Source organism: Lissotriton helveticus, chromosome 12 (genome assembly GCF_964261635.1).
Source record: "Lissotriton helveticus chromosome 12, aLisHel1.1, whole genome shotgun sequence".
NCBI classification, from domain to species: domain Eukaryota; kingdom Metazoa; phylum Chordata; class Amphibia; order Caudata; family Salamandridae; genus Lissotriton; species Lissotriton helveticus.
Genome location: NC_136073.1, coordinates 577,930,212 through 577,944,630, shown reverse-complemented (window position 1 = coordinate 577,944,630; position 14,419 = coordinate 577,930,212). Strand labels below are relative to the sequence as shown.

General features: G+C 47.4%; 1 protein-coding gene across 1 annotated transcript in view; it reads right to left on the bottom strand.

Annotated features, from left to right (window-relative positions):
- CNGB1 (cyclic nucleotide gated channel subunit beta 1) overlaps positions 1-14,419 on the bottom strand; it is a 1,191,945-nt gene that overhangs the window by 120,399 nt on the left and 1,057,127 nt on the right. Inside the window, 1 exon segment of the mRNA XM_078668834.1 lies at positions 4,055-4,138. Coding sequence (XP_078524960.1) covers positions 4,055-4,138 — 84 coding nt within the window.

The window sequence follows — 14,419 nt, the reverse complement described above, 5'->3', positions numbered from 1 at the left end:
CAGACAACCGACACCAGAGGGATTCAGTGAGAGCTAAATCATGGAAAAGAACAAGATCTTGAGCCGCCTCCGAAACAGAGGCTCGAATGTAATAGATCTGAGATCCAATGGGAGGCAATTCCAGAGTTTAGAGCTGGCCACAGCAAAGGCCCGGCCCCCAGCTCGTGCAAGACGGAAACGTGGGGCGTACATCAAACAGAGATGGATGGATCTCAGGTCACGAACCGATTGAGTACATTTGAGTCTATGCCTCAGGTAAGCAGGGCCTCGACCATTCAGAGCCCTGAAGGCGATGACTAGGGCCTTAAATTGTATGTCCACCGGCAACCAATGCAGTTTAGCCAGGTACGGTGTGATGGAATGGCGATAAGGAATGTTACATATCAGCCTGTAGACGTTTGATCAGGTAAGCCGTGGCTCCGACATACAGGATTAGGGCGTGGATCACCGTCCTCCGTGAATCCAGGGGAAGAAAGGGAACAATTTTCTTAATCATGCAGAGCTTTCTGAAGCAAGATGCCGAGACTTTGTTGATTTGGGTTTTGCAGGACAGAGCCGCATCAAAATGGAAACCCAGATTACGGGCAGTTTGTACTGGAGCAGGAGGGGTGTCAAGTTCTGATGGCCACCATATATTAGCTGGCATATGAGATTTTTGATTGAAAAATAAGACCTCCGTCTTATCTGTATTCAATTTGAGATTATTGGTGGTCATCCAGGATGCGATGTTAACCAGACAGCGACGGAAATTAGCCATGTAGCCATCAGAGTGATCTCTAAATGAAAACACAAGCTGAGTATCATCAGCATAAGAGATCACTCTGATACCCCAGGATTCCACCACTTCCGCTAACGGGGCCAGATATACGTTGAAGAATAGAGGGCTAAGTGCAGAGCCCTGCGGGACCCCACATACCAGTGGTTTCTCAGTAGAGACATACGGCCTGAGAAAGACCTGCTGTGATCTATCCTTCAAGAAAGATGTCACCCATGTCAGCGGTGTCTCCCCGATGTCCACATCATGGAGACGTTCCAAAAGGATGTCATGTGAGACCGTATGGAAAGCTGCGGATAGGTCGAGGAGGACCAGCATGGCCTCCTCTCCCCTATCCACACACTCACGAATCGACTCTGACACTTCCAGTAATTTTCCGCCGTCTTAATTTTATCTATAAAGTGAACCTTCATAGTGCTACATTTAAGTTTATGAAAATTCTTAAGGGCCATTGAAGAGGGCTTTGGCAGCCGGGTCGTATGACCGTCGCCAGGCACGTTCCAGCTTCTTACACCTGCTTCTTTCCTCCCGTAGCTCCAAGGTGAACCAGGGTGCCGAAGGTTTAGATCTAGAAGAGGTAAGAGGCAACATCGGGGCAATTTGATCAATAGCAGAAGAGAGACCATTATTAAATTTAGATACTTCCGCAATAAGGTCACCAGACGGTGGTCCTATCATATTAACAAAAGTATGATCCAATGCATTGCATGTAACCTTGTGCCATTTTCTGCCAAATTCCCTGATTTTAAATGGGATATTAGGCGTTCGTGGCAAGGACAGTTCAAACGGGATCAGATAGTGATCAGACCACGTAAGAGGAAGAGAGGGAAGTACAGTGAGGCCAGCGCAATTAGAAAAACGAGATCAAGGGTGTGGCCAGCTAAATGTGTGGGTCCCCTAACCCACTGGGTCAAATTAAGACCCAGCATGGTATCCAGGAAATTGTTGGCACTCACACATGTGCTCACATCTACATGCAAATTAAAATCCCCTAGCACTGAAAAATGGGGATGTTTCAATGATAGGTCCGCAATCGTGGCCAACAAAGTAGCCATGGTGGATGGTGGTGCTCCTGGAGGATTATACACAAGGACGCCCGCAAAGATGACAGAGGAGGCATCTAAAATAGAGAAGTACATGGCCTCAATAGGACCTACATTGGGGATTTTCCTAATCGTAATTTTTAAATGGGAAAGTAGAATAACCGCAATTCCTCCACCAGTCTTAGACCCTTCATGATTTATGCCCGCTAGCCGATAGCCAGGGGGGATAGCCAGGTTGATATCTGGATTAGAGAAATCCATAATCCAAGTTTCTGTGAGAAAAAGCATATCCCAGGCCTTCAAAGACAGCAGCAGCCATATATCGCTTGAGTGGCAGGGGAGAGAACGACAGTTGAGAAGGCCTGCCGTTTATACTTTCACATGATTTGGTATCATAGAAGAATTAGTTTGTGGGCATGCGCGTTTTTTTATGGAGGTCAAAGAGAAGGCGCAACATTCACATTGGAAGAGGGGGAGAGGAGGCTCCGCAAGATTGCACCGTACCAGAGGTGTGCAGGCCCCATTATTCAGCTGCAGGAGCTGTGACCTAGACCAGGGGCGCTTCGGGATAGGGTGGCAACTGGTAGCATGTATAGCACTCGGCGCGGAACTGGCGCGGACGGGCGCAGACGGGCTTGCTTTAGGCACGCCATCGGTGTGCCCGCTGCGCGTCGTGAAGACCATGGGCTTAAGAAGCCTAGCTTGCCAACCCCTGACTCCACCCACGAACCCGGAAGTGAGGCTGAGCCCAAGAGAACGCCCCTGCTACCCTCCACAACATTTAGGCGAAGCCTGCGGTGGACCGGGGTAGGGGGAGGAAGAGCAACAGGTAGGCAAATGTGACAGTTTTTAAAATGAAAGTGCACAACACAATGTTTTTAAAAAACAAACCTAAATCGTTTGTATTAAAATTTAATCAGGCATAGAGTCCAGCAGCTAGCGCACAGTCCCCCTCAAGGTAGCGCGCGTCCGCTGCGCGTCCGCTGCGCGTCGTCAAGACCATGTGGTTAAGAAGCCTAGCCCGCCAACCCCTGACCCCACCCACGAACCCGGAAGTGAGGCTGAGCCCAAGAGAACTCCCCCGCTACCCTCCACAACAATCAGGCGAAGCCTGCGGTGGACCGAGGTAGGGGGAGGAAGAGCAACAGGTAGGCAAATGTGACAGTTTTTAAAATGAAAGTGCACAACACAACGTTTTTAAAAAATAAACCTAAATCGTTTGTATTAAAATTTAATCAGGCATAGAGTCCAGCAGCTAGCGCACAGTCCCCCTCAAGGTAGCGCGCAACAAACATACATGTGCCATCTCCTTTAGGTTATGCAGACATCTGCGTTCCCACGCTTCGACCATCTAAAAACACCTGCTTGTGTTCATGTAATGCACTGTATGCATGCACGTGTTATTCAGACAGTGCTGGCCTAGTCAAATGACAGCAGAACTATGAACAGTGTTAAAGGCCACGATACAGTCAACGAATGTCTGTAGAGAGAGCTGGTTTCTGGGAGCAGAAGTGTACTATTGCTGCTTCATGATGTAGAATTATTTAAAAAGATGCCTATGAACACATTCCTAAATTGGGGCAGTCCTAATGGATACAAGGATGGGGTTCTGAATCCCGGGTGCATAGACAGAAATTGCCTGTTTCCTTGTTTTTTATTTTTTACACTTCTTTGCTCCAGATTGATGATGTCCTGGCTGTTGGTGTACAGAAAGCCATCAGAGATGCTTGATTAGCAAGTGTGGTGATTGTGATGTCTTTTTAAAAGATGCAAAAAGAACAATTGATGGACAGAATGCAGAACAATGTCATACATTCACCACAGTACAGAGATCTGGGCCTAAACCCATCGTTTTTTTGCTCGCCATGCCATTCTAGTTTAAACCCAGCCATATGCAAATCAGTCTTGACTCTGCGCCCAATGGGAACAGTCCAGCCCGAACTGCCAGGCCAAGTCCTCTCTGGACTGGAAACAAGCATCCTAGGACCGGTTTCGGGCTTTCAGCCCTCATCAGCCAGGATAGCTTGACTCCAGTGGCATGGAGAGCACGGGACCCACGTCTGGGCATACCCGTCCCACTCGGGGTGACAAATGCAAAAAGAACAATTGATGGACAGAATGCAGTACAATGAGAATAGTCCAGCCCAAAGTTTTCAAAAGAGGCACCTGGTTTTGAAAAACACTAACTTGTGGAACCACAAATATAAAGTTGGATTTTTAAATATAATTCTCTTACCTTCTTGCAGACATAGTCCCCTGGCAGGTACACCACGGAGTGCAGCCGCTGCAGCATATCATAGATCATCTGGCGGTCACAGCCCTGAAAGGAGGCAAAAAGCAAAAAACGGGTTTCAGTCATCCTGTACAAGTGTTGGAAATTGAAGAGGTGGAGGTGGAAATGTTTGTGCAGATGAAGGTTTAAGAAGGCTGATAGACATACTCTCTGAAAAACAGGAATAGAGAAGGCAGAGGATGTGCCACTCTGCAATGGTGAAAGTAGGGGCGAGGGTTTCATCAACAAAATGGTCAGCCGGACATCAGAAGAGGGAAAATGAAACTGCAGCACCTTGAAGAATAGGGGCCGATTTGATTCCTGGCATATGTACTGTTGTTTCGTCATGGCAACAGAGTAAATTACTCTGTGCCCCTGGTAGAGAGGCCACCCACCACATTTATAAATGACCGTCAGGTTGGCGTCATTTATAAAGCTTTGCCAGGAACCATTGTTACAGCACTTCCTATCAATGCATTTTGCTGTTTGGTGCAGGGCTCCAAAACAGTCATTTCTTTTTGAAAGTTAAATAGAAAATAATCCCCTCGCCATAGGAGTCCTATCCGATGGCAAGGGGAGCATTTAGCAGTTTTCACTACCACTTATCGCCAGGGGTTTTCTGGCGGTGACGGGCAGTGAAAAGTGACCTCTAATTTTGCCCTTTTAGATAAGGTTGGCAGAATTAGAGATCTGCCTCCGATGGCCCTCAGTCGACAGATTTGTCGGAGGGGTTTAATCATGGCAGAGATGGAGCAAATCTATGCCTTAAATAAACCTATGGTTTGCTCGCATCTAAATTGGGTGGGTGGACCATTATGTTGGTGGTAAGCATACTCTAACACCGTTGTGATGGAGTAAGCTTACCACCAAAATGTAAACTAGGCCCTCACCTTAGAATTCTCTCCAGATAATAGACTGGATCCTGGAAACGCTACATAGCAGTGCTAAAACAAGCCACTGGGTGAAAACGTCCAGCTCTGTGCTGACTCCACACCCACACTGTCTGGAAGTGACAGAGTGGACTTGCATATAAGTGTGTGTTAGACTGGCTGCCCGCAACCACTTGAAGCAATATTTATCACATACAACTTAATAGTAACACCCAGTAAGGACCAAGACACACACATAGCTGAAAAAATATAATTTTGACAGTCATGTATGTTAGCAATACTAGCTCACACCAGTTACAATGCAGTAAATCTAAAGCATAACAATTCTGTGAATCAAGATAAAGTAAGATGAAGGTTATACATCTCTGGCTGGCTTTGTCCTGGTAACCAGCATCAGGAAACCCATACCAAACACACGCCTGGGAAGGCATAGCAGGCCAGTGGCTGTGAGTGAAGGCAGATCAGCACAAGTCCATGTGTGAGATTCTTTGAGTGCGCCACAACCCTCATTTTTATATACTAAAAGTAACTTACACATTACTGTGCTATTTCCATGTCCTACTAGTGACCGCTTTAACCAAGTATCCTCTCGACTTCCTTATGCTACCAGCTCCAGCTCCTTCTCTGACCTGCTGGTGACACTGCTGACCAATCATCCTCCCAATGTCCTCAGACTAAACATAGGCTTGTTCAAGGCAATATGACCTAAGCGGTACATCTCCCCTGATCCCCATGCTTTGTCCTGATAAAATGCACAGTCTTGGCAAAAGATAGAACCTTGGTTTTTCAACTAAATATATCTAGGTATCAGAATTAGCGTAAACACACGAGGTCATCCAACCTCTAGATGCAGTACACAGGCTTTTTCGTGCATTTTCACTTATTAACACTGCCTAGGCTAACCCTTTAGTGTCACTGTGTCTTCTGCACCCTAATTCCTACATACTGTACAAAGCATCACCACTGCGCGCTGACTTTGGTTTCTTATAATTTCCCTTTCTTCACCTCCAACATTGGTGTGTGAACAATTGTTGGTACTAGTATGCTGAATCCTCACTTGGGATCTTTTAGATGTTAAAAAGAGGCCACTCCACAGAACAGGGTTGCTGTGGGGTATCTGCACTTATCTAGAATATTCACTACAAAGAGAGTTACAGAAGGTAAGTAATTGTTCTTCTGAATGAATGGCCTGTAAATAGGGTTCAGACCGAAAAGTCCAGCAAGATCAAGCAGGCGGATCGTCCTTACCACTGGACCAAGCTGTGAAGGCAGTATGCTTCATAAACATATGCACCAATGCCCTGTTGTAGCCAGGCAGATGTCAAGGACATGCACTTCACACAAGCCAGCATAGAGGTAACAGCCATAACCCTGGTGGAATGGGCTCTCAGACCTTCTGCAAGCTGCTATTTTGCCACTGCATAGCAGATTTTAATGGAGATGGCTATCCACCTCAGCTAAGTCCTCATCGGTACAGCATTCCATTTCTTTGCACCAGCAAACCCCACTAAAGGCTCATCATACACTTGATGGTCCAATGGTATTACAACATAGAAGGTAAAATCGCTATTGTGGTCCAACCAATGGAGCATCACCCCTTTTTAGAGGAGTTAGGTGGAGCCAAGAAAACTAGCAGAATGATGGATTGCGCAACGTGGAAGGGAGTCACAACCTTTGTAGGGTTGTTTGTAGGGTTGTTGCACTAAAAGCGCCTGATGTTCGCTCATGCAACAAGTTGACATAATCACAACAAGGAAGACCACATTTAAGGTCAGGAAACACAGCGAGCAGCTATGCTTTGGCTGGAAAGGCATACATATGAGAAACCCCAAGACCAAATGAAGGTCCTACTGTGGCATCTCAAACGGTTTGAGAGGGAACGTATGCCAAATCTTTAAGAAATGTAATCATAACAGGTGATTTAAACAAGGGCGGTTGGTCTGACAAACCGAGAAAGGCTGAAAGATCGATCAAATAAAATGTATAGTGTCCCAAAGCCTTGTTGGACCAACGAAAAAAACAAACAAAAGAACATCCTACAGCTTCACTTGTAAATGGCGAGTGTTGTGAATGCCACACTAGGCCACACATTTGCCCCAGTGCCTGGTGTAAATGGACCCCATAGAAGGATGTCTGGCTGCAAGGATGACATCCATCACTTCAGGTACCATATCAAAATCAGTCAATTGCCACTGCTCGATCTCCCCTCATGGAGGTATAAATTGCAAGTATTTATTCAGGTGACGGAACTTGTCTTGTTGCTGAAACAGGAGGTCCTCATGATGTGGCAGTCTGATCGTAGGACAGAAGTTCTTGGAGCAACACTGTCCTGGGTCAATCCAGAGCCACTGGGATGACTTGGACGTGGTGGTTCTTTACCTTCTTCAGAGCAGATAGGTGAGGCTGTTCCATTCCTGGCATTGCTGTGGTGGAGGGAAGGCCTTCAATTCAACTGTGTCCAGGATTGCCCCAATGAAAGGTAGACCCTGCTAAAAAGTAAGGTGTCATTTCAGTTCCTTGATAGTGAACCCCGATGTTAAGAGGTGTGCAATATGGGCAGTGACCACCACCATCACTTTTGTGAAAAACCCAAAGAGTACTGGTGAGGCCGAAATGGAACATGGAAAATGGAAGGTGCTCCTGGTCTAACCTGAACTTCAGATAACGTTTGGTGAACTGCAGGATGGATATATGGTCATTTTGAATTTGGCCTTCCACAGATGCCTGGGTCCAGAATAGGCCTGAGGCCCTGTCCTTCTTCATAACAAGGAAACAGCAAGAGTAGCAACCTACTCCTCTTTTAAAGTCTGGGCCCTTTGGACTGCACCTTTGGAGAGCAACAATTGCACCTCCTGTAACAGAATGGAGTAGTGCTTGCCAGAAATGCGTGCTGGTATGGGGAGAATAATGGGCAGGTAGAAATTAATGGCAAGAGGGTAGCCATTTTAAATGATTTGTAAGACACATCCATCTTACATTATGGATCACCAATCTAGGAGGAAATATGGAATCCTGCTGCAGAGCAGTTAGGAATCTGCCACTAAGGGCATACTAAAGTGTTTTGGTGGCCACTGTAACAAGAGAAGAGGAATTGGAGGACTGATGCCCCTGCTGGCCCACGTGCTGCCAGGCATACCCATATCTATGGCTTCATAAGGACTGGGGTGCCTGCTGCACTGATTGAATAGGATGTTTTTGTCTATATACAAGTCACCTAGAAAAAACATTAAATGTTCTGAATTGATACAGGAACTTGCTAGCAAGGGTCAACAGTGGCAAAGAGCTCACTCAGGGCCAGATGTAGGTAATTTTCATTTTCCGATTCTTAAATACCGACTCATACCGAATCGGTATTTCAGAATCGGAAAATGGTATGTAGGTAAAAATTGGCTAAAATTTACCGATTCGGAATGACTCGGTATCTGATTTCGGTATTTTCCGAATCGGTAAATTCCGAATCGGTAAATACCGATTCTGTAAAGCCCATTCATTCCTATGGGCCTCCTGGCCCATAGGAATGAATGGGTTTTACCGAATCGGAATTTACCGATTCGGAATTTACCGATTCTGAAAATACCGATTCGGTAAATACGGAATTGGCAGTTTGAAATTCGACATGTGAGCATGCCAACCAATCAGGGACACCCTACACACCCCACAACCAAGGCCCAGAGAATCCAACCAATCAGAATGAAGCACCCCTCCCCAGTACCTGGGAGTGGCCACACCCATGCAGGTGCACAGCAACTGAACAAACAATCGAGCTGAGGTTAGAGGAGCTGAGCATCCAGAGCCAAGCAGTGCTACAGAATGGAGTCTCAGGAAGGGCAAAAGGATGGTGAGGAGCGCAAAAGAAAGATAAAGTTCAGCCCAGCAGAACTGCAGGTGGCTGTAGAAGAAATTGTAAGTCACTACAACCAAATATTTGGAAGACAGTCTCTGCATGTTGCAGAGTCTGTGAAGAGGAACATATGGCTTGGCATACAGGGCAAAGTCAATGCCATTGGTGTGACGCACCGGGAGATCGAGGACATTAAAAAGCGATGGTACAACCTGCGCATCATAACCAAAAAGAAGATTGCTGCCCAAAAAAAGGATGCTGGTGTGACAGGAGGTGGCAGGAGCAAAGCACCAAAACTGTCTGAGATGAAGGAGCTTGTTGAAACAACCCTGGAGCCAGAATGCATCCATGGGATTGGAGACCTGGACAGTACAGCAAGAGCAATAAAAAAACAAGGTAAGATGCATGTACCCTAATCCACAACCATTACCCTGAACCCGTACCCCACTGTGTAGAATCATTACACTTTAGAACAGCTCATACTTGGGGCCAGCAATGCATCATGGTAGACGTAGTCATGAGTACATACATGCATTGCACCACAAGACTCAGCAAGGCATGCCACACACATCTACAAACACACAAAATACACTGGGCAAAGGTGTGTAAACTATTTATTTAAGAACTACACACAGGTGAACAACAACATTGACCCTATGTCAATTTCATTCCACAGGAGAGTCCTCATGCAGTACAGCACCAGCAAGGGAGGAGAGGGCACCAGCAACTAAGAGAAGTGAAAAAGAGAAACAAAGCACAGGTCATAGCGCTGTAGAAGGAGGCAACAACACAACCCAGGAAGCCTCAACACCAGAGCAAGCCTCAACACCTGTCCCGCTATCACCTCTATTGTTTGGATCTCCTGAAGTGGAAAGCACACCGCTTACACCCAAACCAACTTCCTGGTCGTCCATGCAGGGAAGGGCAAGTAGGCCTGATGTGCCCCCTCAGAGGATCCTGCAAACCTCTGATGAGGAGGATGAGGATGTTGCAAATCAAACAATTGCACCTGTGGCTGACAAGGCCAGACCACAGATTTCAGCAGGCGCTGCGCGCACAAGTGTCCTTGGCAGGAGGGCACGTGAAGCTGGCGATGGGCAGGAAGATGGGAGCGTATTCTGTGGGCTGGAGGCCACAATGGTCAAAGTACAGCGCATGCAGGCCAAGGCACTGATGGCCGTGCATAGGCAGGTGTGCAGCATGAACAATAAAATGACAAACCTGGACAAGGGAATAGGCCAGATTGCATGTAGTTTGGAGGCAATTTCAAAGGGGATGTCAGACATCTCTACCTACATGGGTGTACTGTCTGATAAGTTGGACAGGGATCAACTAGAGCGTGGCAGGGAGCAGCAGTATATGCGGCAGCAGTCCAAGGCACTGAACAGATTTGCTACATCTACATCCCTACTGTGCCTCCGCTCAATATCCATGCAGGATGCAATTGTGCACTGCTGCACAGTCTTGACACGGGGCATGGGAAGAGTGACCTCTGCGATGGAGCAGATGCTCACCACTCACACAGGCAATGCCGGTGACACGGGTTTGGAGGAGACAGAGGGGTCCACCAGCAGGAGTGGCTCCAGCACACTTGTACCAGAGGTGCGCAGGAGCGTCAGGCGCAGCCACGCTGAGTCAAGCCCCAGCCGAGATATGGAAACCCAGGCACATCAATCCCGCAATGTAGTGCGTGGGCGGAAGCATTGAACATTGCCTAAAATCCACAGGACTGCACACAGTGATGGCAACTAAGCACAAGCAGTCATGGACATGGACATTGATGGACAATGGCTTTTCCTGTGTAATGATGATGTAGTGAATATTAAACTACACTCGTAAAACACTATACCTGTCTGTGTGTCATACATTACCTAGAAATATCGACGTGTAATCTCTGTCCGTCTCAATCTTCCATCTGTTGCTGCTGGTCCTGTTGCTTGGGTGTCTGCATGTTGTTGGTCATCATCAATGTCCGCGTGATGTGTCACCTCCACCTCTGTGCCTTCTTTGGTGGCAAGATTGTGCAACATGGCACAGGTCACAATTATCTTGCAACACAGGATGGGGGTGTACTGTCGTGCACCTCCACTCTTGTGGAGGCAGCGGAACCTGCTCTTGAGGAGTCCAAAGGTGCGCTCCACTACGTTGCGAGTTGACCTGTGTGCCACATTGTCACGCCTTTCGGCTCTGTTACTTGGATTGAGGTACGGTGTGAGCACAAATGAACGCAGGGCATATGCACTATTGCCTAGGAGGGAATGAGAGGTCCATGAATTACATACACACGACACATACATCTGGCATTCATATCAGGGTGTGTTAGACTTATTTACCTAGCAGATATCCATCACCAAAATCTCCAGCAACAAGCCGTGTGTATATTCCACTGTTCTGGAAAATGTAGGAGTCGTGCGTGCTCCCAGGAAATTTGGCCACTATGTCTGTGATGATGTTGCCAGCATTGCAGATCACCACATTGATGGAGTGCGTTGACTTTCGATTCCTGTAGATGTGTTCAGTGGCTGCAGGTGGGCATAGTGGAATGTGGGTGCCATCTATGCAGCCTATCACATGCGGGAAGTGTGCCAGATCATAGAAGTCAGTTTTTGTTTTTGCAAGTGCCGCAGGTGTGTCAGGGAACCGTATGTAATGTTCCATTCTATGCGTCATGGCATCCAGGAACTTCCTGAAAAAACGGGACAGGCAGCTCTGGGACACACCACCTACTGCAGCAATCACACTCTGGTAACTCCCAGAGGCAAGCAGGTGTAGGCTACACTGCACCTGCACATGGGGTGGGATGGCATGGGCCCTGGGTGTTGGGTGATCCAGGTATGGGTGGAGGTCCCTAATTAAGTCCAGGATGGTTCTGGGGTGTAGCCGGTACCTCTGCAGTATCTCAGGCTCAGTCAGTTGGAACAGGGTGATCCTCTGCCTGTACACCTGCTCCTCCCTTCTCCATACCCTCTCTCCTGCTGCCTGTAGCCTTTGCCGCCTCGCAATCACATAGAATGCCGCCATTCTTGCAACACTGTTGCATTTTGGGCCCTTTTTTATAGCCTGCACCTGGTTGCCTCCTGCTTTCAGTCCATGGTAAATACCGACTCTTAAATACCGAATTTCATGGAATTCGGTAATTTGGGCCTTTCCTACATCTCAATGGGCATTTTTTCCGATTTCTTATTTACCGATTCGGAAAATAACAACTCGGTAAATAAGGAGTCGGTAATTACCGAATTGGGAAATAAGGAATCGGTAATTACCGAATCGGGAAATAAGGAATCGGTAACTACCGATTCGGATTTTTACCGCTTCATATTTGCCGATTCGGTGCATTTTTCACACCTACATCTCATTTTTCTAATACCGGTCGGTAACGTACGAAATTACCGATATTTGCCTACCTACATCGGGCCCTAAAGCTCTAATGTCCTTAAAGTGCTCTAACGTAGAGTCTGCCTTTTCACTAAAAAGGCAGGAACCATCATAGTCCATATCCATGAGGGAGGCCTATACATTGATGCAGCATCCTGTGGAACGCAATGCATCCATATCGATGAAGGATGACACTAGTACTGACTGTTCTCCCCAGGCAATCGTTGTATCCAGACCTTCACAGATATCATATTTGGCCAATTATGAATTGTCTGAGCCAAAGTGACCCTAAGATCTTTTGGGACTGCCAGCATGATCTTGCTGACCATATCCCAAGGGCCTGTGTGTAGTGACCCAGCAAGCAAACATCTTTGCAGATTGCAGTGCTAAGATGGTGGAGGAAAATATGCACTGCCAAAGGCCTCAATCCTCTTTGATGCCCTGTCCAGAGTTGTTGAAAATGTGTTCGGATTCACCTTACTGGTCAGTGTCTATAGAATGAGGCTGCCTGGAGTGGAGTGCTTGGTAGGAAACTTCAGTTGACCATGAGCCCGTCGGTGATATCTGGTCACTGGCCTATGCACAGGGGTGCAAGAACAAGGCTTCAACCAATTAGCCATCAACGTATCAGTGAGGGCATCATTAAAGGGAAGCAGGGCTAAGACGTAGCTGGCCTAGGTTGTACTATCTCTGTTAGGATATTTGGTTTTGTCTCCCTAGAGGGCAGCTATAATTCTAGTGCCTCAGCTGTCCTTGGATCACCACGGCGAAAGAGCAACTCTCTTCCATTGGTGGCCCGAGTGATGACTCAAGGGCATCCTCATGCAAGGTGTCAATCCCACTGGCATTCTGTAAATCAATATATTAATGGCAATTAGTATACTGTGGGAGCAGCAAGCCATCCCTGTCATCAACATCTTGGGGTGCCCCTGCCCTGGCATAGGATCACAATAGGAAGCAAAAAGATAATGGGTTAGTATCAGAATGCTATATGACAAGTTGCACTTTCGTAATTTTGTAGCGCAAAATGACAGAGTTGTAAGATATTAAGTTGATTTGGTTTCCCACATTGACATTGTCACCCGGTCTTTTTCTGAAAGGGGGTGTTGGCACTGGTATCGGTGTAGCAGGAACTGGTGTGGCTCAGGGCCAGAGTTTAAGTCTGTACCTGAGTTGATATCGACCTGGTAGTGGAGCTGACAGGTACAGATGGGGTCAGGGAGGACCAATTGGCAGTTACCCAAATGTTGGTGTCTGTGGTTACGGGGCCCTTAAGGCACACTAGAGGAGGGTGGAAGTGCATTGAAAATTCACAGCATGGACTCCTTCAAGACTCAAGCTGCTGCAAGGTCTACTATGGCCCGAAAAATTCAGGCCACATCAGAACCAGCTGAGGGATCGGTTTTGTGGCCGGGGACCTCAAAGAGCTTTGACTGACACTGTGACGCTGTTCAATCCTGTTCAGGAGGCCATGGGGCATGCAGGTGTAACTGGGCTGTAACTGTGGGGGTTGAGACTTTTTACCTCTGCTGCCCATGGCCAGCCCTACTGTGTCTCTACAAACTGGGCCACGTACAACCCCTTTCCACATTTAACTCTAACTGGTAGCGTAGGTTGAGCAGTCACAGGCTTCTCAAGGAGGCTAGTGTGGGGATTACATTGGCTCAAGGATCAATACCACTCACCCCTGCAGCGAAATAAAATCAATGTCCAACCCAGGGCTGCTCTTTAAAGAAAAAACACATAAGTCCATTACACAGCCAATTATGATCTTAAGCCCGATTACCGGGTGTGGGGCTTTGTACTCGTAGGAGTATCCACTGTTTAGACTATCATCTGCACCTAGTGGGTCCCTCCCTTCTGGTACCGGGTTCCACCCTTATAGTAGGTTCAGAGTCTATCTGGTAATCGGGTGGGCACAACTTGAGTTTGTCTCCTCCCCATCTTTGTATCTAGGTTAGCACACAGTGCCCTGGGCTAGGCCAGATCAGGCTATCACCAAGTTCAGGTTAGCAGCTCCAGGCTGCACAAGGCCCTCTCAGTTTCTCACTAGTCCGTGGTTGCCTTGTGGGACTGTGGTTGGCCTCAGTGGCAGCAAAATCTTTACCAACAGTAGAGGGAGGCTGCTGGCCTCTACGGGGGGCACAGTAGCCAACTACACAGTGCATCGCTGACAGGATCCCTCCAGGTAATTCTTCTTTGGAGCAACGCCCACATTCCCGC